Genomic DNA, 25,259 nt, shown 5'->3' with positions numbered 1-25,259 from the left:
TGCATGTTTAATTTGAGGCACAAAAGGGCTGCCCACTTATATCTGACACTCGCTTCCTTCACCTTTTCACTTTGCAATCCTCATTAGCAAATTGCCATCAACATCTCCCCATCTCTTTTACTAAGAGGACTTTAGTCTCCCACTGCAGAGCAGGGAACAAGCTCTTGAGATGAATTGGCAGCTCTCCTCCATTTACTTTGTTAGTGTTTTGACCCATCCAGTCCTCCAAATGCCCCTATCCTGCAAGCTGGTAAACCACTAGGTAGAGACCTGAGCAACAGGTAGGCTCAGGTAGCTGCAGATAGAAGCTCTCATCCCTCAGCAGTGAAACAGCATGATGTTTGTGTTTAGTGCTCTACAAACTTTATTATTTTGGTGGGCAAATAATGTCTTTATGTGACTGGCTACTGTACATTCCCTCACTAGCATGCAAAGGGAAAGTTTTCAGTTAAATAAGATTAAATTTATGTCCAAAATGCCTACAAATATCCTTTAACATCAACTATTCTTTCATTTTATCCAGCTCTCCATCATCCAGCACTACTATTTGTTGGGACCTCTTTATCAACAAGCAGTATCAACACTGATCAAGAAACCTGGCCACAGAAGTATCAGCTTCACTTGAACTTGTTTTCCCTTTCTTCCCAAATCTCTCTCCTGAACACTACTGCAAGATGGCTTACATCATCTCACAGCTCCTTGTTCTTGTTTACTTGTGCTATGCCAAACCAGTCAGACAAGTAAGTAAGCTTCTTCCTACATCCTCACCTGGCACCTCTGTGCAGTGCTCTGAGATACACAGAAAGAATGAGTATTTGTCTGTGGCCATCTCTTCAGCTGGTCAGACAGAGATGCTACAGACCAGGAGAATCCAAATGCCCCAAGCCTTGCTTTGTAGCTGCACGATCATGCAGACCCCTCAACCCTGTATGTTTTGGTAACTTCTGTATTTGTCAGCAGGCAATAATAACCTAGAGTAACACAACTAGCCTGTGTCTAACTCACACATCCTCACCTGCACTATGCACATTCTGGAAACAGGTGGGTCACTTTACATGGCAGCCAAGTACTCATTCTTTTCACCTCCACTTGCCAGGGATGTTATCTGGCTTTTCTCAGTCCTGATGTGCCTAGCCTCTTGAGTCCAAAAAGTCTTGAATTTTTCTCTGATTACTCTACACTTTCATCATAACAAAAATTGTTCTGCATTGCTAATTTCATCTGACTTAACGGAATATGTCCACAGATTCATTGCTTAGCAAAAAAACCTGACAAAACAATGTATTTCTACAGAAAGACAAATTAAAAGAATCCTTATGAAGTCATCTTTATACATCATCAAAGAAAATGAGGGTATACTTAAAAGTTTCAGAAGTTATTTTCCCTGGAGGAAAAAAACTCACGGAGTTGTCAATATTTGGAAAGAGTCAAAAGTATACTCCACATTTTTTCCCAAATATAAATCAATGGACCAGATTAATTCATTTAAATCATCAATACCAAAGAAGCTGTCACAGAAAGCCAGTACTAAAAATAAACACAACCAATTTGGATGCTATCGTACCTTGACAAAATGTAGCATTGATTCTCTTGTAGCCTTGTGGGCATTCCATCATAGGACCATATCCATGATAAGCTGAAAAAAACCAAAACATCAGTTAAATACTGATAATTTATATCCTCACAGAGCCTGACAGCTAAATTATTATACAACTATATTAAAAAAATTGTAAGCTTTTGTGAAAAATGGTTAAGCACAAAAGACAAAGAAATTAAAATTAAAGGTTGTAAGGCAACCTTAATTCCATCTCTTTAAATATGTGTACCACTAAAGTCTTCAGTTATCCAGTCAATTTTGTGTTAAAAAACAAAACAAATCTTTGAAATCAGGATTCCTTTCATTCTATTTGTTCTGAAATATTCAAATAATTACTTTTACAAATCACATCATGTTTGGAAAAGATAAATTGAAGATTCGTTATGGAAACATCTAGGATTTACCTAACAGAACTGTTGAATTTTAGAATGATAAACTTCACTTCACTTCACTTACTGGCTGATCAGTGAAAACAGATATAACAACACTGCAAAATAAATTCAATTCAATGAAGTCAATTTTGTCAACCTAGAAAGTTTTTATTTCTATTTATTGTTTTTTTTTCCTCCACTTAAGGTTGCTTTTCAGACTACAGAAAACCATTTATTGATTCTTAAACATCATAAATGAGAGCAGTAACTTCTTTGGATGGTTATGCACTAAAAGCTAACTTCTTGGCAGAGCCCAGTACTTTATTAAGCATTTAGGACTAAAATTTGGCAATTTGATCACATAAATGCTTTTAATAAGAGTCAAGAGAGCTTTTCATAATTTGAATGTTACAACAGAGGTACCTTACATTTTGTTAGATCTTTTGTTTCATTTCAAAAGTGTTCCAAATGTTCAACAGACAAACCCCCCAAAACCCACCAGGTTCATTCATTTCCATCTTTAGGGTATATAAACTGTCAAGACAGAACAACCAAATTGCCATTGATTGGCTTCCCTTCACATAATGCCTGAATCACACATTTATCCCTGCAGCTTACTTTAAAACTGGCACTTGTTTGACTGTAATGATGGGGGGAAAAAAAAAAAAAGGATAATTGTTTTAACTACTTCTAAAGCTTTGCCTATTATTTGGAAAAATTTAAGTGATGATCTTGAGTAGCAGGCTTTGGAGTGAGAGTCTTATTTCAAATATCAGTGAATAATTTAAAATAATTGCTTAAATAAAACACTGAGAGTCTCCTTAGATATTGTATAAAGTGTAAAATGATTAAACACACATAGTAAAAATCCAGCAACGTTATTACAGTTCTGAACACATACTTTTCCATCTTTACACTGACTACAAACATTTTAACACCAACTAAAACGTGAAAATTGTGGCTCTCTACTCAAGTGGCAGCTACACATTTAGTTTCCAAAGAAGATTTTTCAGTCTTTTCCTAATGTTAATATTAAAACTAGTTGAAATTTAAAGTTACTTCCAAAAGCACAATGCATTAGTCTACTTCTGGTCCCCAAAAGTGTCAGTGAAACTCCTAGTACTCATGTTGGCAGATTCGAACTCACAATCGCACTCATTATGTCCTAAGTGATTTGTGTTTGCCATAACAGACCTGATTTAATCCACACTAAAACCAGGCGAGTCTCTTAACCTTCTGTGGGCAGGAATGGCACCCTGCAGTGCAGCCTGCTGAATGAAAACAGCTCCCAGTTGTAGATGGAGACCAGCCCATAACCTATGCCAGGTCTTTTCCAGTGCTGCAACACATTTTCCCTCCCAGGGTGACTCAGCTGCTCTAGAAAGTGCAGTGGTGGACTGAGGTCAGATATTTTAACCTTTCCCTCCTTCCTCATCCTCCTACTCCCACAACAAACAGGAAACTGGCAGCTCACTAGCAGCTGTTTTCTTCCTTTCAACAAAGAGCAGAAATGTAAGCAAGTCACAGTAGAGAAGAAGCTTGTTCAGTGATGGCTGCTGATCCATGTGGGAGCTGGATGGAGTCTGACATAACTTACCCTTTACTCACCTAAACAACATGTTTGTAATTACCAGTTAGCGAAAAGCCTGACCAATCACAACATTCCCCATGTAACACAGAAAAACTCCTTCTTAAAAGCTGTTTTCTGTTAGCCGCCCTCAAAAATGGAGATCTGTTTCAAAACTTCTTTTGGTTTTCAGTAATACTGAACAACCTATAAACTTACAGACATGGCAGCTGTCGCAGGCCAAGGCACTTAAATTTGCAACAGGACAGGAGCCCTGACTGAGCAGTGGCTGTTACCCAAAACTCTCAAGTCCTTACAAAGATGACAGAGCCCTCTGTAAGACCATGGGAACAAGACATGCAAACTTAGGCATGTCCTTAAGTAGTTGATTGAAGAGAGAAGTACCTGCTAGTGACACTGCTTAAATATTTTGCTGAAGTTTTTAACCCAGAATATGCTTAAAAATTTAACCCAAAATATATGCTTAAATATTTTGCTGAAGTTTTTAACCCAAAAATTTTTTCTGAGTTATGCAGATCACAACCTGATTACATATTAGTATAAAAACATGTCCACTTTTAATGAAATTTATCAGGCATAAAACCATAAAAGCAAAAGGAAGTCTGTTTGCTTCCAAAACATCTACAATAAAAAGGATAATACCAATTTAATGAAATATCAGGTCAGAATTATATGGGAAGAATGTGGGACTAACTTAATCTGTTGAGACACATGTATAGATATCACTTAACTGACAACTTACTATGTATTTACTTGACTCCCAAGTTTTTCCATCCAATATCATATAAATTTATGTATATAATATATGCATATTCTTCTTACCACTGAAGCATTCTCAGTGTTGTAAAAATAAAAACACTTGATGAATACAAATCCTTCAGCATCCACTCTAGACTTCCATTAAATCTTCTAACAAATTGACATTTATCTTTGGAAATTGTTTACTCTACAGAACCATAACACTTCGATACTGTCATGAGGTTTAGTTTGACACCTGTGCCCAAAAGATACTTGGACCCAGATCCAGAAGAGATTTTTGGTTTTCAGGTTTTGTGCCAAAGCTCAAACTGAACACCTATAACATCTTAGGATGCTGTAAGACCACTTCAACATCTGCAACACACTAAATGTATCACCTTCAATTCTTAAAAATCTAAAAATTCACCATTTGCATCCATGTAGAATTGCCGTACATGGCATGATTAAATAGCATCATGCTTAGAATCATTCCTAAATGAAATGTAGCCTAGAGAAAATACATACACCATTACTAAAACTTCTGACAGATTCAATGAATATTCTTGAAGCATACACCTACCAAATCACACTCTTGATATAATGACACTGTATTTTAATCTGCATAAAATACATAGTGCACCCTTCTCCTCCTCCCTTAAAACACTAACACACAGTGAGAACTCCCACCTAGAAAGACGAGAAATGTGTCCTGTTATGTCTAGGAGACACAAATCCTTACTTTCCAGGAATGCTTTAATCAGAAGAAGAAGATTATTCCAAGCGGCACCATTCTCTGTCTCTTCCTGAAATCATACAGTTACATTCAAAAAAAAACAATTCCAAATTGAGCCAGAAAGCAGAAGTGAGCATGACTCATACTGTGAGTAATTAAGGGCTCTGGGAAAGAGACTGGGTTCCTAGGTTTGTTCCAAGAATTGTTTCTACATTTTATGGTTTAGGGCATCTCCTCATAGGTATAAAATGTAGATTAGAAATTATTCTGGCAGATAAAGGAACTCTGAAGTGTCCCATGTTGAGCAAGCATGCTAGTCATTAAACTTTTTTATAACAAAAGGACATTGCTCATCTCATTAGCATTTAAACAAATTATTCAGTGCTTTGAAAAAAGAGTGGTGGACTTCCTTTCAGGAGAGGTTTTTAGGTTGAGTTTAAGCACTTCTCTGTACCCACTTAGGAAGCATCTGTGGATCAGAAGTTTGTCACAGTTTCCCTGTTTGCTTGCTTTTAACACTGTGCTGACCACTGTGCTATTATGCAGCTGCCTGATCTACACATCTTCTGTGGATTCCAGGCTGAGACAATCAGTATTTTACCTGAACTATGAAGAACTAGCAAGTGTGCTTCCTTTCAAACCAGGCACCAAAAATTTGTATAAATAGTGCCAACCAATTTTTGGTTGAAACACATTTCAGGCTTTTTTGATTTTTCTCATAGCATACCTACATCCCAAACAAGCAACATTTCACTTGTCACTATGATTCTGATGAACTAGATTTCAGCTGCAGCTCAATTGCATTGCCTGAACGCTTCTCAAACTCTGTCAGGCTGGTGCTGTGACCACTTCCCTGGGGAGCTGTTCCAGTGCCCAGCCACCCTCTGGGTAAAGAACCTTTTCCTAATAACCAACCTAAACCTCCCCTGACACAACTTCAGGCCATTTGCTTGGGTCCTGTCACTGGGCACTGCAGAGCAGAGATCAGAGCCTGCCCCTCCTGTTCCACTCACAAGGAAGCTGTAACTGCAGCGAGGTCTCCCCTCAGTCTCCTCCAGGCTGAACAGAACAAGTGACCTCAGCCATTCCCTTTACAGCTTCTCCTCAAGGCCCTCCACCATCCTCGTTGCCCTCCTTTGGACACTCTCTAACAGTTCAATGTCTTTTTCCATTGTGGATCCCAAAGCTGCCCCCAGCATTCAAGGTGAGGCTGCTCCAGAGCAGAGCAGGACAATCCCCTCCCTTGCCTGGCTGGTGATGCTGTGCCTGATGCCTCCAGGACAGGGTTGGCCCTGCTGGCTGCCAGGGCACTGCTGACTCAGGTTCACCTTTCCCACTGGCCCTGCTCTCCAGCCTCTCACTCTACACTCTGTACAGACATCCAGGGCTGCCCAGGGCCAGGTGCAGAATCTGGCACTTGTCTTTGTTAAATTTTGTATGGTTGGCATGTATGCTCCTTTTAGAAACTGTATTTACATGCTACAGGAATAAAATAGATACCTGAGTCTTATTAACTGTGACCTTCAAACACCCAAGGAGGCTCTCTTTCCAAAGCATGTCAGAAGATAGACATACTCACATGCACAAAATGTTTCAGAAACTAGCAAATCAAATTGAGAGAAACAGAAGTAATAACAGATTTTCTGCTAGAATTGTATTTACATCCATATCAAGACTTTCAGAGAAACACATGTTTCCAAAAAAATCAAACACTGAACATATTTCCAGCATTGCTATCTGAATAACAGGGCCCTAGAAGAACTAGGTAATAATGACTGCAATTTAATGACCTATTTTTGGCCCAGTAAATGCAGGTCCACTCCATCTGCAAAACAGAGATCACATTATCTTTTCCCATCTTTCATTTAATGCTGAAAATATGACATGACACAGATGTATTCTTATTCCCGTGCAACAATAATGTAATTCACAAAAAGTTCAAGAGATTATCCTCACCGATCATGCAAATAGTTCTAAATTCTTTTCTCATTATAATACGATGTCAAATCATAATAAAATGCTGAAGAAAGTCTTTGTCATTGTCTAATTGTTGGGGAAGATATTTCAAAAGCAGAGGAAAAAAAAGCAACCAGCAATTTAGAGCCTGGAAGACTTTGGCTCCAAACATGAAATTTCATCTGCAGTCCCGAGAGGTCACTGCATTCTCTCCAAGCAGAAACTGGCGCCTCTATAATTCAAGATTTCTGTGCAAACTTAAAAAAAAAAAAGAAGTCCAGCTGGAAAATCAATGTGATTACTCTTCCTGCACTGAGTAAATGCAACAGTCCATCACTGGCTCAAAGGCGGAAGAAGCAGGGGAAAAAACCCTATGACATCAGCTTTGCTGGCTGCACCAAATGCCTGCATATTGTAACTCTGCTGGCATGCAAGGGAATTCCAGTTTCTACAAACTGTCCCCAATCAAATCATAGCACATTTTTTCTACTAGGTTCCTTTGGTATTTTTCCCCTCTGAAAAAAAGGAAAATACTACTTGAGGGGGAAAATCCACAAGAATAACAATAAAATTGCACTTACACGGCTTCTTGGGACATTTCTGGCATTTGTTAAAACCCCAGGAAGTACCCACAGTTCCACAGCAGTCTTCTTGCTTGGAAAGGCCAGGAAGAGCTTTGCCACACTGAAATAGTCAAGTGAAGAATACTCTGGTTAGTGATACTGCACAACATTCACTTCCAGTACAATGTTCTTTTTCAGTCATTTTGGGTCAACCTCTTGCTGAGACACTGAAGACTGAGTGGAGCTCTTAACTGAACTTAAATGGTGCTCACACATTGCAGAGGCTCTCTACACAGGCATGAGTAAATTAAGTCACATTATTATCTTTCCCCATGATGCCTTGAAAAGGAGAAAAAACCAGAAGGAAACAGTATGTCATAGGAATGAGTGAGCATATTTCTAAGGCAGTAACTCACCATTGGCAGCTATAATTTTCATCATAAAAACATGCTTGTCCACTTTTTCAAAAGCTATATGAATTATCTCAAATACCTTATCATTTCTGAGGTCCACTTCCATTTCCCCACCAATCAATACCATATTTGTTATGCTTCATAATGGTAAGACTATTAACATTTGGAAGCTTACAACATACTAATTATTGCAATTTTCTTCCATTTTGCATGGTAAAGAAAACTTAAATGTATTTCAGCTGCAGACATTAAAAAGACCCCCCAAACATCTAAACCTGCCAATTAGGCATACAATGGAACACACAAAGCCCAGGAGAAGTCCACAACAGCTGCACTTAGTAATATTTTCAAAGCAAATGAGATATAAATAGGCACTGCAGAAACAATTCTAATGTGCTGAAGTATGAATCCTCAGTATGGCGTGAATAGACCTCCCCTAATCTAACTCTGCTTTCTGACAGCGTGTAAACCTCTGACCCAAATGTGCATTGCCACATAGCTTTCAGCTCTAGCTTGCTCATCCTATGCCACAGGCTGTGGCCTTGTGGTTGCTCTCACTTAGCTGGTAACAGAGTCACTCTGCAGTACACACACATGCTGAAATCACAGGCACTGACAGCTTCCTCCAGCTTTCCCAAAATTTTTCCAACGTGCTCTTAATCATATTGCCACACATGAGCCAATGATATTTCTAAAGCAAAGTTACCCTGCGTAGCTTTACAGTGTGACTACTAACAGGATAGCAAGCTACTCTACAAGGGTTCTGACTCATCAGAGGGTCCCTCTGCATGGAGAGGCCTAGCAAAGCATCATCCCAGCCATTTTCTCTGTCCCTTTTTCACAGATACTCCCCAGACACATCCTAAAGTATCTCAAAAAATTAAAAGCAGCACCAGTTCACTATTTAAACATCAGACTGCAGCTCAGCATGTGCAGCACATGAAGCTTAGATCTGTCTCAAGGGATGTGTGAGAAGTCTGAAGTGTCTTCCATCTCAGTGACAGCCAGCCACACAAGTCCAAGTTTTTAGCACCAGGACAACTTGGCATGGCTACGGTGTGCCTCTACCCACTACCCATATCTAGGTTAGCATCACCTGTACTTTGAGCCTCAGTTTGGCATGACACATGAACAGCAAAAAGAACAGAGTGGCCAAACAGGTTCAAACAGACTGCTCAGTTATTGTACAACTTTAGGAGAAAATTTTCACATTACTGTCTGGAGTGGGTCTGGTGACAAATTTTCCTATGTTGCAAGGGATGGGAAATAGTCTTTGCCTGGATGGTATTTGGCTGTGCTAAAACAGTGGAGTATCTCAGCAAGTCCTACCTTTCAGATGAAGGCCCAGGCTTACCCTAGGTGAATGCATATCTTTCAGCTGTCTTGCACTCCTCTGGCTTAGGCACCAGTGGGATTAATACCAGGCTGACTATTGACCATCTGACCATCAGTCAGAGTCCACTGAGTTCTGCTTCCATAAGCAGCTCCCAGCCTGGTACTTCAGAAATACCATCAAGATGCATAAATGGGGAATTCTGTACAATTTCCTCTACCATAGCAGCTCTGCTGCTTTCAAAACTGAAATAAACTCTTCCAACTGCCCCAAGCTAGAGGATACACAGATTGTGCTGCATGTCCCAAAAGCTCAAAAAATCTTTCACCTGGAAAGTACTCATAGTGCCTCCTCTATGTGATTACCCTAAAACCTTAGAGAGTTCAAGTCACATCTTTACACAATGCTGGTTTTCTCAACGTGCCTCCCAGGCAGGCATGTTCCAGGAAGGACCCTTTTACTTTATAACAGCTACCTTTGCTTTATAGTTACAGATGCTCCACCCCTTTTCTAGAGCTTCTTCCAAGACAGAGAAGACACTTGCTACAGTCATACACTGTGGCTGTTATCGAGAGCCAGCTGAAGCATTTTGCACCCAGCTCTTCTCCCTCCACTGTACCTCGGTTTTCCAACTCTCCCCTCTGCAAAAAGAAACAGGAGGAATCAAGACTGGCATTGCATCTCCCCTTATGATCTCAGAAATAGAGCATTTGGGCAGTGAGGCACATTACCTAACACCCAGTGCTTCTCTTCAAGGTCAAAACCTCAAGGACACATCCCAGGAGCTTGCATGTGTCAAGGCAAGATTCCACTAACATGAGAGCCAACATGTCATCATGAACTGCCCCCCCACCTTTTTTTTTTTCCCCATTTCCCCAAAATAGAAAATGTGTCATCTAATAGTAACAAGCTAAAAGAGAAGAAGGAGGAAAAAAAGGAGAGGAGAAGGAGGAAGATGGACTAAAGCCCACTTATAATTTAGGTGTGGTGCTACAGTATTTGTACTCTACTGAAAATCATGATCTTTGTGGTCATAACTTTTTCGAATTTCCATATAAAAATCATGAGCAAAAATAAGGATGCCAAAGTCTGAGTCATCTGGCAACTGTGGTTTGCAGTTCTGTCAGTAAAAGCTGGCAATGATTAAAGCTGCTGCTCCCACTGCCTCTATGGTGAATTAAAGCTTGAAGAATCAATGATAATTTGGTTAACATCCAGATCATTGTAAAAACTGGGCAACAAGGAAAAGCAACTCCCACATGGGGCTCCTATTGCCTTAAGATCTGAGTAATTTTGGAGCTATGCATCACAAAACATAAGTGCTCTGCAAAGTCCTAATCCAAGCAGAAACAGAGTTCTTCTGTGGCTACTAAACCCTGATTTCTCTGGTACATCTAGTAGTGCTTCAGATACTCTAAACACTCATGGCACTGCACAAACTGTCCCTAGCCAGCTATGTTTTCTTAAGGTGCTCACTCCTTTCAGCAACCTTAAGCATATAGGAACTGAAGCTCTATTTCTACAGGTCTCAAAAACTTTTATAGGTAATTCCTTTCCACTTCAAAAGTCTTACACATTTCCTACTACCAAGACGAACTTCAGACAGTCTTTTTCAGTCTCTGACTCACAAGTGACTGGAAAAGTCACTTGGAGGAATTCATAACTATTTTTTAGTTTGTTTCACCATTCTACACAACTCCAACATATACTTAATTATGAGCCTAAAATAAGCAGGAAAGCTAAACACAGGAGTGCTTGACTATGCATATAGATAATGCCATTCTTTAAGCCTAGGTTTACACTTTTCTATCCATCATCTACACATGTTTTAAACTAATCTAGTCTGTATTCTTGAAGGCTCCTGAAAAAGAGTACAGATTTTCATGAATGATATCTCTGCCATAAGCTTATGATTTGGAAATAAGTCTCACTGATTCAGAAGGCAAAGAAGTCATGAAGGTTTGGTATAAAAGAGCTCAACTGTGCTGAAAGAGGCTCAGTAGTAGCAGCAGTATGATGCACACATGGTACTGCTATAAAACAAAGTTCTTCCTGGGTAAAGTGCTCAGAGACACTGAAAGTATTGTTTCAAATCCACATATTTTTCCTCATGCGTGCCTGGGCTCTGATGCCAATATTTTATATAACTGAAGGAAGTACTGAATATTCCCACTGGCTGACCCTGTGCTGGTGCACAGAAGCCACCCCAAGCCACATCACCTCTTTGTTACCCTGTCCAGACCTCCAGCCTCTGCCCCATCTCCACAGTCCTAGAGTGCTAAGCTGTGTATTGCCACCTGTGCTGCATGTATTTTCCAATGCCAGGGAAAAGGAAGGGTTATATCTTTGCAACTCATCTGCTAAGGCAGTAGAGGAAATTTATTCAGCTCCCTGTAAAGTGCAGTAGGGAGCCCAGTCTGGCAATTACTATCAGGGCAACCACAGAGGATTCTGGCCAAGGGACCACAAGGTTTCCTGGGACTCCCATTCCTGCATGACCCATCTACAAATCCCTGTCACAAGCTGTTAGCTAAAACCACAATACAGACATAAATAACGGAGTGTCACATGATTAACTATGATTGAAATTGATAGGTGCTTTGCCTGAGCTAATAGCTAATGACTCCGGGATTCAGCTCAAAAGACTGCATTTCACATACCACAATAGCACAAGTGAATGGATACACTGTTTAACTTTCTGCAAACTATTCAACAGGCACAGACCTTGGATTGTTGCTTCTTTTTTTTTTTTTTCCTATAGGAACGACAAACAGAGCAAGAAACCTCAAACTTAATACACTGTATTACTGAAACAATTAACAGACATTCTTAATTAGCTTCCTGACCAGCTGAATGACAGGTTGTTACAAATGAAGAGTGTTATCCCATGTAGCACTGGCTCACTAACAGGCACTGTCTCATAAGCAGAGGAAAGAAACTTAAATACTTCCAGACTTTCCAGAAGAACTGGTAAAGAATTTGTTTTGGCTTAAGCAGAACATTCTTCATAAGCAAGTAAAAATTATCCATCTTTCTTCTATTTGAGTAATTAAAACAATGTTTGGTGTTTTTGGTATCTGATACATCTTTAATCCTCTGATATTTCAGAGTATTGATCTTGCAAAGAAACTACTGCAAATGAAACATTAATCCTGCAAATGAATCCACACCGATTTCTGACAGTCTATTTGTTTAAGAACTTCAGAAGCCAAACCATGAGCTTCAAGGAATTCCAGACGGTTATTTTATTTTATGAGATGGTATTTTTAAGACTATTCTAAAGAAAAGAGGTTTTAAAAGTGCTCTAAGAGAAAAAGTACCAGTATGAAGCACAAAATTGTATCACTTCTCCTGCCTAAAGAAGATAAATACCAAAGTTCATTTCACACAGCTGTCAAAAAAAGAAAATACCTGAAATTTACCTCCCCAGGAAATATTTCCTTAAATCTGAAGTTCGACAGGGATGCTTATGCAGTTGAATGAATAACTTCAACAGGCATATTACTGCTGTCATCACCTCCACACTGCACTATGATTGTACTGCACACAGTAGCATCAGTATGTTAGGTTAGGCTTTAAACACGATCAACGTATTTTGCTGTTCTCATTTCTAACTCAAAAATGTTGATGTCTTTAATATTTCCCATCATGAAAAACTCATCAACTATCTAAGCCCAGCTTTTAAAAACTGTATGCATATTCTCAAAGGTAAGTACCCAGTCAGTGTATGTCCATGTCTGAATGAAGTAAATGCTTAATCAGAATCTTGACCATGATACAATGTTGATAATTTCTGACCTTTTCCAGCTGCCACCTATCACTTGGCTTTATTTGGTATTCTACTAAGTCTGACAGCAGACAGAAATGTATTGCTCAAAGCAAAACAAACGTTTCCTGTAAAAGACATTGCTGAAACAAAGTATTAAATAAACTGTCTCCATAGAAATTTATCCCACTTAAGATGCTGGTTAACTAATATCTGTTGATCAGACATACTAAGCAGCATTTGAAACACATTTGAATGCATATGTGAGAGTTTCGATTGCACTGAAAAATCGACAATCCTTATAATTTTCAAAAGCCCTTGCTAGTGTTCATCATTAATGTTATTTATTAAACCATTTAAATAATTAAAACCAAGTAATTAAAACCATTCATCTATCAAAATACGCTTCTTTTGTCTGCTATAGATGCTCTATTTTGATTTTCTTTAAGATGATTTTTTAAAGTATCACTATAATCCACCAAATTTCACTTTATGGTACCAAAACAACTCTAATTCAGGTGTCCTTTTGAACAGAGCTATAACAAGTATGGACCTTTTCTGCAACACCTTTTAAAGCACTTTGCAAGGGAAGCACAAAGCACCACGCAGCAAACCACTGGAAAGTGAGGAATGGAATGTATACCCATAGCACCCAAGATAGCAACCTGGAACTGACTTGAATTTGAAGTACCACAAGAAGAAGGGGGGATCAGAAGACAGTATTTCTGAAATTCTTGCAGTGATCATTTCAGAGAACAGTCCAGCTCCTCTCAGCAGTTACATGAGGAGGAATGAACAAGCATAGGCAGGCATGACTTTATAGCCAGCTCCTCTTCTGGACATTCTGCCATGCGTTTCCTTCATCAAAGAAAGCAACTTCAGTATCTGTCTCTCTCTAGAATAACAATGGGTTTTAGTTTTGTTTTTAAACTATAGATGCTGAGATCACTAGAAGTCTCCTTCCCTAAACCTAACACCCAAAAATATCTGTGGAAGAGAACAGCATTACATGTGAATCTAGACAGAGAGAGGCTGATTTAGATGAATTTTTGCAGTACCCGCTTCTCCAACTTCTGGCTGTTTTGCAAATTTTTTTACACTGAAGCAAAGAGACCCAAACAACTCTGAGTTAAAAAATCCCATTTTTTAGTGAGAATACTGCAATACAGTAACCATAGGAAAACAGAAAACACATGAATATACTTAGTAAACACTTCAAAGTGACCTTAAGAGGTGAAAAAAGTAGTGCTCAATTATCTTTATATGTATTTTCATGGACAGTAGGCAAGTGCATTATTTTCTTCATTTAAATGCAAAGAAATTATATGCAAAATCAACAGGACTCAAGAATACCAACACAACCTTTACTAGGTACACCACTGATGCTCTAGAAGGATTTTGGGAAATAAGATATCCTGTGTCACAATAAAGGCATTTTTATTAGAATTGAAATTAAAATCATCTGAAGAGGAGGAATTAAAGAGAAACAAAATCTTCCTTGTTGGCTTGTTTTCTAAGTAGGATTTAGTGAATCAGTGGTCTAAGAAGACCAACTCCTTGGATTTCAGAAATAAAGGACTACATGGCTGTAAAATATTTTGCAGGACACTATGCCCAGTCTCCAGCTTTTGAAGGCACCATTATAGAGTGCTCTCCAAAAGTTTACTGCTCTCCATCTTAATTGGGATTTTTGTCCCACTGCTTCCATTATGTCTGTTTCCCAACTTCAAGTCTCTATTTCTCCTACACCATTTTTCTATACAACAATGGGCAAGTTTAGGTAAAGGTTTGTTTCCTATATCTTTATGTCAACAGCAAGTTTATGGGCTGCAGCTTAACATGGTTTATGATATACCTTGCAAAAATCTTTGTGGTACTAGGAAAGAGTTTGATGAGCCACAACTTTTTTGTGGGACATATCATTATGGGCTACCATGTAACATGATAAGTTATCCTGGAGCAATCACCATTAACATCTCCCAGAGGAGAAATAAATGCTGAGTGTTCCACTCAGAGAAAAGAGAGGCAGCCAGGAAAAGTGAATTGACTTGAGAACAAACCAGAACCATCCAAAACACTATTTGCTTCCCATAATATCTTTTAAAAATTCAAATAGTAATGATAGTTTTGTAGTTTTCTTTCCACTTTACTTCACAGTGCTGAGGACACTTCAGAAAACAATCACAATTCAATAATACATACATACATGTGTACATGTATTTACAAAAATTGATGTCTTTATTTATCTATTCTTATTAAACTGGGAAATTTCATTCCTCTTGTCCCTCTACTCTCCCTGTCCTTCTGAGCTGGTAGACTGACATCTTTTCTTTCACCTTTTACTACTTATTCTCATGGTTGCTGTCTTTGGTTACAGTCACAGACAACTAAGGAAAGAGAAGGTCTGAAAGAATTCCTATTGTGTGAAAAGTGATTGTAGGCCTGGCAATATGACCAGATTCTTCAAATGTCTGTGCCCTAATGTCCTCTGAACTTCAGTTCAAGGTGGCTCCAGCTGCTAAATGTAACAGCATGCACACGCTTAGAAATTCACTGCAGAAAATGCACTCTCTGTGTCTTGGAAATTAAGTATCCTACTGGTTTTGAATGAGATACATTAAGGGAAATTAACTAAGGTGGGGCAAGGAAGAATGTTCTGGGAGATGAAAAATATTCCACAGAAGATTACGAAAGAAAACCTCAAAGCACCAAAATCAAAGGACCTGTAACTGAAGAACAGCTGAAATTCAAGGAAGAAGAAGGGGAGAACAAAGGATGGTAGAAGTTCCACATGCACACAAAACCACAAAAGAGATCCTGATACAGTTTTAATCCTGTGCTTTTAGTGTGGACCAAGTGTGGATTTTAGTGTGGATTCAGCAAAGCCCAAATCAACGTAGTTGACTTGTCTACAAGAGGCCACACACAAATCCTTCAACCAATCTGCTCTACAGAGAGTAAAGTCATCTCAGGATCCCAGGATATTTAATAAAGCCAAATACACAATCCACCCTGCAAAAAAAATGTATAAACACTGATGATTGTTGAACTAAGTATGGGTATCAAAATTATCCAGCATCAGCTCCAGAAAGGACTTGCAACACATTGCTACTAATAGGGAAAGCTCATTTTTGTATCGCATCTGAACAGAGAGAACCCACAGACAATAGCAAAAGAAATACAAAAAACTGAAAATCTAATTCTTTAAGAGTAGGTCTATTAAGCACTTAAAAAAAATGCTGTCTTTCCCAGTTCAAGGCATATTTAACATAAATAATAAGCATTGACTGGCTGCAGGAAAAACAATAACATTTCAGATTCAAAATTGAAAGGTAAATGAGTCACTTAGATGTATATTTATGGGAAGGTCTTAAATGAATGTTCTACAAAATGCCATTCTACAACACCAATTCTAAACTGAACCATCACTCTAACAGAATGCCTCTAAAATCCTTACTATGCTCTTCTTCAAGATTGACACTGATCAATGAAATCTGTAAAAACTGAGAACATGCATTGTTCTAAACTAGGAGGCACTACCTTTTCTTGAGTACTTCCAGGGAAATACTGAAAAAAAAGTTATAAAAATTGGTGAATAAGCATTTAGTAGGAATTCAAGTCAGACATGAGGACAATGCAAGTTTATTTTCCCTTTTCTTCCCCTTTAAAAGGAGATAGGAGATAAAACAGCACCCACTCCAAAGTGTAAGACCAAGGAAGTAACTTCGTATTCCTTTATATATGAGTACAAAAAGAAATATAAAAAAAATTTAAAAAACAACTATTAATTATCACACTTATTTCCAGATTTTTAGGATTGCACATTATGATGCCATGCTTCTTAGATTGCTCATTTTAGGAAATAGAGAGAAATGGTCTTAAACACAGGCCCTGTTTCATTTTCTCATGTAAAATCCATGAACATTCATTTGATCATGTGCTTTAACACTTGTTGAAAAAAGATTTTAATATGCTTGAAACAGACAAGCACAAAGAACTCACCAGTGTAAATTAAAACTGTAGATCCCAAACCAATCATCTGAAAATTAGTAAAGGCTAGTAAAGTCTAGCCTTTAATGTTCCGTATGCAAACTTAACTCTGGTCTTCTAAAAAAATCTTTGGTGTGCAATGACACTTAAATTAACTTCTTCCAATGCATTTTGTTTTAAGCATCCTCATGCCAACTTGTTAGAGCTGGCAGGAGACTGAGACTAAGGAACCTTGATTTCAAGTTCAACATTCTGCAGGTGGAGTTCAGTATCTTAGGACCTGACAGCTCTGTCACCTTCACCCTGCTTCTGACTGCATCCTACTTCTGCTCCTGCCTGTTCCCCATTACTGATCCTTTCCAAACTCTTTCCTATCTGTGAGTAAGGGATTGAGGTCTCTTCCCTCTTTTTTTTTTTTTTTTTTTTTTTTTTTTTGTGGAGTGAAGGCAGGGGTTGCACACAACTTAAAAGCCTTTAAAAAATCCACTGACAGCTGGAAGAAACAGCTAGAAGAAACACTTGTAAAGGGCATTTTGCTCCAGTCCTACATCTCAGGAGCAATGGGTGACGTCCCTTTGAAGGGAAGGCATGCTCTGTGCCGGTGAATTCCTTGGATAATTTGGCTGCCAACATCTAAGCAGCATTTGTGGAATATACTGCAAGTACATACAATATTTGATGCTTGAAAATTGGCTAACTTTAGGTGCATATTACTGGAAGGACCAAAAGCAAAGCAACCCTTGTGATAAACTTAAAATTCACATCTTCAACAACAGAATCATGAAGTACTTTTTATCCTGAAAAACAACATATTTATTCTCTAACATTATCTCCCAAAACAAGTGATTTTTCCTAAAACCTCACACATTATTTCAGTCTGAGGCATGCATTCACCTTAAAGACATTTGATCTGAAAAGCCAAATTTCAGAAAGGTAATAAGCAATAAATAACAGGATTTTACTGACTTCTTAATCATCTTTTCACATATCCTTATAATCTCTCTATCTCTCTCTCTATATATGTATATTCAAATATATATGCAAACATAAAACCACGTGTTGCTTTCAGGATTGAAAGAAGACACACAATTTTGAATAGCTATATGGAAAACGTTGTGTGAACATACTATTAAGTGAACTAAGGTTTTAATGTTCTAGTGAACAATCAGTTGGCTTTCATGATTTTTTTACACCATTCAATCGTCACATTTCAACAGACTCAAAACATCAGTCTAAAATACTGTAAAACATATAAAGTTGCTGAATAGGAATTTCCATGAGAAACAGAAAAAGCTATGGAAAATATAATTGAAACCAAAATGTCAGGGACCCAAGTCCACAGAAAATAAAGACATTATCTTGAAGGAGAAAGAGGTTCAGAAAAATGTTTACTTAAAAAAATGTTACATTCTCAAAATAATTTTCTCACATAAAAGAATGTCAAATGTGTCCTTTCCCTCCAATTGTTGGATTTTTTGATTTTTTTTTTCATTCCTTTATAACAGAATTTTAAAGCTACCTGTCTCAGCAAGCCTTAGCAAACATTTCTTACCTGTGTCCCAACAGTCTCCTGAAAGCAGCGCCCAAGCTGAGTTTTAACTGAAACAGGAAACATATGAGGAATGGGTTGTTGATTTGTGTAAGTTGTATGTCCTTTCTGGGTCTTCTGATACGGAAGACCTTGGTAAGAGACCTGTGGATGTACTGGCTGAGGTACTTTCGCTTTTTGTCCTGTTGATGTGCTGTCAATCCTTGACACTTGATGGATCTGAACTGAGGCTTCAGGGGGATGTTTCACATGGATATTCACTATGTTAGGAGGGAACTTCACTAAAATAATTGAAGGAAAAACACATAAGAGAAATTGGTAATAAAATATGTGAAAAAGACATCTTAGGCACCTCTAAGACATTTCTTTTTTGTACATCAGAATTTTTACAGAGTGCCTTGAAGTGACTGAAATATAAATGAAGCCCAAATTTGGGGGTTAGAGGGAAGGCTAAAGAACACATTGAGTCTCATTAACAAAGCAAGAAAATGAAAAATCTTCATGAAAGAAAGAACAACATTATAGGATTGTAAAGACTGCTAGATAAACATGGATGTCCAAATTGGCTGGTATGACATTAATATTTGTGGTCATACTGTGTAATAAGAATCCAATTCAAAGTTCCAGAATTCATACTCTACTAGGTTATTTTTGGATATATAGTAAGCTTTATTTTCATTTTCAGATCCATCATCTTTCTCTGGAACACAGAAAAAGCTTCAGATTTCATCCCTTCATCTTTATATACCTGCCAAGTCCCAAGTTCGCCCCTGCAAGAGCTGCCAGCATCTCAACCATCTAAAATCACCACTCCCTTTGTTGAACTTTGAATTCAGGGTTTGGCAGATAAAGGGGGAGGAAATGATTTTCAGACACTTCCGTTTTTAAATACGGTTGCAGTTTTAAGTCGGGGTATGTAGACTGAGACCCTCCAGTCAATGCAATCTGCACAGAACTGCTTGTGACCCCTAAGCCTCTTTTCACTGGAACACAAAATGCCCTTTAAAGTAAATCAAATTATTACTGGGGTGGGCAGGGCAGAGAGGTGTGTAGCAAGCTGTGGAGTTTGTAAGCTGCATAACTAAGTTATCATCTCCTGTGTCTGCCTGGGCCTCTCTCTGTGTGTCTGCACAGGCTACTCAAGGCCACACAATCCATCAGAGGCAGCACCCCTTCCAAACATCAAGAACCAAAAAATACCATTTGACACAGCTTTCTCTATAATGCACACTGCATTGTTCAGTCTTCTGGATTATCTCCTTGTCTCCTGAAGTTTGAACTATTCTTTAGAAACTTGATTAGGTATTTTCAGCTCCACTCCTCAGGAGGCATATTTCATCTATTTCATCTATTGGAGCTACTTCAAAGTCATAATACTTTAGAGAACGTGCTTTTGGTTTTTGACACTATTTTCATTTCTCTAGGCACATTATCAGTATTTATTGGTCTCACAAAGGACTTCCTTAAAAGAAACAGACTTATTTTTATACTGACTGCATTGTTTCGTTTACGAAAATTGTCTACATACTCAGACAGAAACATCAGGAAGAAGATGGTAGAAAGTCAGCAAAATATGGCTGCAGGGTAAAGATCTTGCCTGTAGCTGAAAACAACCCACAAGCAAAATGTATGCTAGATGAGGTCTGCCAGAGGCAAACCCACAGGGGAAAGTTTCAGTGTGACAAGCAGAAGTAGTGAGGTCCTTTTCAGGTTGTTAGACTGGGTTCAGAGGGCAAGACAAGACAGCCTAGTCTGTCTGTAAAAAGAACAAAACTCACCCCAGTATTTTTATGTATGAAGAGGGATCCCTTCAACTAGTTTCTCTAGCTGCTAAATCTAAAAAATATAGTGATTCAAAAGAAACAGTGATTCAAAAATATAGTTTCTCAAAAGAAATCACTGACTTTCTCTGCTTTAGTGTCTCAATCCATCCAGAGATGCTCAGATGCTGAAAACATCAAATTTAGGCTGGGTTCTCCCATGCAGTATTATTATCACAATCCACTCCAGGTCTTGGATCATTGCCTAGATGTGCTCATTTTTATTTTTGCCAGCCATTTCAGGATGAATTGTTTTATTCTTTCCTTTAAATAAATAAAATATTCGTCTCTCAACAATCCAACATCCTCATTTGGACACGTAAGGGGAAGAAAAGGCATTGTGACTGCTAATGATTCCTATGAGGATTTGAAGGTCGGGAAACAATATTCAAGATGTCAGACTCTTTAGCAATGAGAAACCTATTGTGCATTTTAGGAGAGAATCTGAAGAATAACTATGTATTAAAAATTTGGGGGTTGTGGTCCACTGTATTGTCTAAAATTATTTCATCTGGAATTACATAGGCAGAAAAATAAACTGATGCTCTGCTAAATGTTTAGGTAAATATATTATCTTCTTCGGATGGAGAAGACACTCAAAAGTACTTATAAAACATTGCATTTCCAGGATACTGTCAACAGTTCCTTCATAGCTCTGTCCTTTTCTGAATACAGAATTACAATGTTAGATTATATTTATCACAAATATCTTTTAGCAAAGCTATTCAGAAACTACTTGACAGTAACCGAGCCTCCTCACAACTTTCCCTATATATTTTCTTTTTATTCAGAGATACCAACCTTGAAGAGGTAATTTTAAAATTACCCCTGACCAAAAATCAATCTGGCAATTCAAACAAGCAAACAAAATTCACACTAGGTCCTATGTTGAGAATCTGAGATGTAGGGGTCACTTAATAAAATACTACCTAGACCCAAAGGACACATGAGAAATAAATTCAACACTTCTCTTCAAAGTAATCGGAAGTTTTCACCTCACAACAAAAGTATGAGAGGAGACAGTAATTCAAAACTGAATGAACTTTCATGCTTCAGACTTTCAGACTGTAATGCATTTCAGACTTTAATGCTGTCTTCTTCACAGCATTAGCAGTAGTAAAACCCTTTTTTTTTCAAATGATATTGTTATTTGGCCTGGAAGGAATGTTCTGTTTAAGTGAATCATAACATGGCCTAGCTACACTAAATAGTTCACCACAAAACTAACTTATAAGACTCCAGTAAGTCATGCAAGATAAACAAGGCTTGTATTTTTAGTTTCATATTAGATTTAAGATTGTTTATGTTGAAAAGCACAGTCTCTTCCCTCCACTAGTAACCATGGAATCACTTGCAAGTCTCTGTCTAGGTACACTGCAATTTATGGACTCTGTTCAGCCACAATCATTGTCTTTTTGAAGAGGTCTACACTTCTGGAAGAAACCCCCTGCATTATCCCTTGACTCTGCAATTTGCATTAAATTGTGCCATAAAGCAAAGTAACTTTACCTACAAACTCTTTTCAATAACACTGTTATTTCTTATTATTTCAGTCATTGAGGAAAATATGTTCACATTCTGGTGAGCTCGTGATTCAAGTTGTGGTGTCAATATTTGATACGTGTAGACATCGCACTATTGTTACTGGTTAAACACTCAAAATAATTCATTACAACCAACAAGTTAAAAATACCTATTAAGAAAGAAGTTACCTTTTACACCTTGCTGTCCAGACATTGTCAGTGGTAAAGTATGAGTAGAGTGGATAACTTGTGATCCTACAGCCTTGTTCACCTGTTGCTGGTGATGGTAGAGTTTTGGAGAACTGGCAGTCTGCACAGGAATCTGACAAAGTTTACCAGTGTAATTAGGAGGGCACTGGCATTTATCTCTAGAACTACACTGGCCTCCATTCATGCATGGAAGGTGGCAAATAACTGAAATGAAAACAGAAATAAAAATTTTGTTAATGATTTTAGCTTTAGTATTATCTGACCACATATCATGCACAAGTTGAAGAGGAAAGGAATAGGGTTGGAGGGCTTCGTTCTTCATTCAGACATCTGAGGAAGTGCTATCCATCTGACATACACTTTTCACTGCCTTGTGGTAGAACCACTTCCCTTCCCCTCCTTGTGATCTCTGACCTCTGCCTTGTTCACATCTTCTCTCCATGACAAACAGAAAGCAATTCTTTCCTTAGATATCCCAGCTATTTTATGTCATGATGCCATTAAGCAAGACACTAAACTAAAATGGTGTCTGGCTACATCTCTTTTTCACACTTCAGTACAGATACTCTTATTTTTCAGCCTCCTGTTTCTGAAAATCCTGGACATCTGTGAAAAAACTCACCCGAGAATAAAAAGTAGTGGGGACAAATTTTCCATTTTGACTTCAAGTCTTGGCTGTTCTCTAGAAAACTATTTCTTGCAGAGGATCTAGATTTTTGCTTAACATTTATTTCTCAGATAAAAGAAGCAAATTTTTATCCACCCATAAAGATCATAAAAATATCAAGAGATTCTCCTGAAATTATTTCACAGACAGACTCCAAAGCATTAAACTCCAATATAAAGACATGGGTAATTATTTCTGTGCTAGCCAGCACTTGCACATTTACAGCAATATTAATTATCAGATGAAACGTGAAAAATGTCAACATCAAATGAAAAATATTTCTCAACTCAGAGATACATGCAGTAAGAGGCATGGTTCAGCACTTTCTAAAAATATAATGTGGGATGCTACAATCAATCACAATGTAAATGAGCTGTCAGAATTTCCAAGAACAAAACCATGTGAAAACAACAGGAAAAATACTATAAATTTTTGTTCAAGACAAACAAAGGACATTTTTGTCAGGAATCAAATTGTATTTGAGAAATAGAGCTCAGTATCCATTTGTCAGATTTAAGGTAAGTTTCTGACTTTAAAAAATAAGAACCTTTACAGTAATCGTGGCATTTTGCTGGATTGGTATTGCTTGGTCTGTAATGAATTACAATAAAAATAACAAAGTGTAGATAATTCAAGGTAATTAAGAACCTAGTGCTCATTATTCCAATTGCTGTGACCTCTGGACAACCACAGGGTATTACTATTCTGAATACTATAGAAGTGTTGGAAAAGGAACCAGTGTGTTGTGTGCTGCAAGAAGACAAAGCAAAACACTCAGCAGCCCAAGGTGTTCTAACCCAGCTGTGTGATTCCCTTGGGCCAGGAAACACTCAAGATACAGCACACCCAGCCAGGCTCATCAAGAAGCAGCCTCACATTGCCCAGACAGGGTCTGGAACGCCAATGCCTGATTGCCGGATAGCTCCGCGCACAATGCAAACTGCCAGAATTGTTTTTTCACTGTGCTCAGCAAAAGTATACTTGATACTTTTCTTGTTTTATCTTATATTTACATTTAATATAAACTGACTGAAAGTACTTCAAGCTGTAGCATTGTGCTTATGGTACTAAGTCAGTCTTGGAAGGCTACCCACGACAGCACAAGCCTTACTTTTTTGGGTCCCAGCCCTTGTTGGAACTTCATCTGAGTGTGTAAAAGACATCCTTACAGAACTGCTGTTACTTCAGAGCCAAATGAAGGAGGGCTGACCACAGCAGTGACTAAAGCATGACAGACACCTCTCTCTCTCTCTCTGGTACTATTTCTTCCTGAGCAGCCACAAACAAGCGGCTGCACTGCAACAGAGACAACACACAAGGAATTTTAGTGCTTTTAAAGATATGCCTGAACAAGGTTGAACACCGAGGTGGTTTTCATGCAAAGTAAAATCGCACAATGAAACAATATGAAACAGCATTAAGGGGGGAGCAGTTTGATGTTTGAAGGAAGTATAGTGAAACAAAGGCTAACAAGAATAGTTTCACTGTGGAATTCCTTGAGTGCAAGAGGTCTACCCTACAGATTTTCTTCCTCCTTTCTCCGGGGTCGAGGCAACAAGGTAACATGCAAAATCCACCTTTTAAAATATATCCAGAATTTCTACCCAAATATATTAATTTCTTCTGTGCTACCAAAAAGGAATTCCTATAAAGGAGTTGACATCTAGAAGATCAAATTGCATAGGTATCTCTGCACCACCAGGCACTCTTCACATGCTTCTCTGCTGCAGTAATCTGGTGGGTAATGAATGAATAAGCACATGAAAAGCTTTGGTTTTGAGCAAAAAAGTTTGCACTAAAAATACTGGGAAGGAAGATACCAACAGAAAAGAGTTGGTTCACGTTCCTTCTCACACCTGCTTGCTTTGGATATCCACCCAAACAATTTCTGCAAGTAAGTGCAAACAAATGACAATAAAAGGTCTAGTATGAGGTAAACAATTAAGAATACTTAATCCCTCAGTATTTAAACATAACAGGAAACAAAAATTCCAAGCTTCCAACATTATCATGTGGTGTAAATCACTCAGTTAACTGATACTGATTTACATCTCTGGCCTAATGTATGAGAAAGGAAGTTTAAGTGAGAATACATGAAATGTATTCTGAGAATATGAAGTTCTGTAATAAAAATTCTAAATTCTGAAACACACAATTGTAAGTTCAAATCAGTCATGCAAAAACAAATAGGATGTAATCTCCAGGCTAAACTGAAAACTTGACAATGTCAAAGAGTAAATATTATGAGAACTTAAAAAAAAACCAAATTCAAAACAAAACACCAAATTAAAAAAAAAAAAAACCCACACAACACTGAAATAAAATTTCTGATTATTTTAAATAGGTGTAAGCAGCCCACACTCTTGTTGCATGATTTCTTCAGGTAGTTTATGGCCAGGACGAGGGGCTGCATTTGATTGTTACACTGGTGCTGGAAATCAC

The 25,259-nt window shown here is 38.1% G+C and overlaps 1 protein-coding gene across 1 annotated transcript in view; it reads right to left on the bottom strand.

Moving 5' to 3' along the window:
* The window catches only part of LTBP1 (latent transforming growth factor beta binding protein 1), a 186,085-nt gene that overhangs the window by 80,269 nt on the left and 80,557 nt on the right, over positions 1-25,259 (bottom strand). Inside the window, exons 6-9 of the mRNA XM_041477230.1 lie at positions 22,130-22,354; positions 18,601-18,878; positions 7,565-7,667; positions 1,565-1,636 (exon numbers count right to left, since the gene is read on the bottom strand). Of these exons, the coding sequence (XP_041333164.1) occupies positions 1,565-1,636; positions 7,565-7,667; positions 18,601-18,878; positions 22,130-22,354 (678 nt within the window). The remainder of the gene's footprint in view (positions 1-1,564; positions 1,637-7,564; positions 7,668-18,600; positions 18,879-22,129; positions 22,355-25,259) is intronic.

Source organism: Pyrgilauda ruficollis, unplaced genomic scaffold (genome assembly GCF_017590135.1).
Source record: "Pyrgilauda ruficollis isolate IOZ18807 unplaced genomic scaffold, ASM1759013v1 scaffold4, whole genome shotgun sequence".
NCBI lineage: Eukaryota > Metazoa > Chordata > Aves > Passeriformes > Passeridae > Pyrgilauda > Pyrgilauda ruficollis.
The sequence above is the reverse complement of the archived record's forward strand: the minus strand, read 5'-3'. Positions and strand labels throughout refer to the sequence as shown.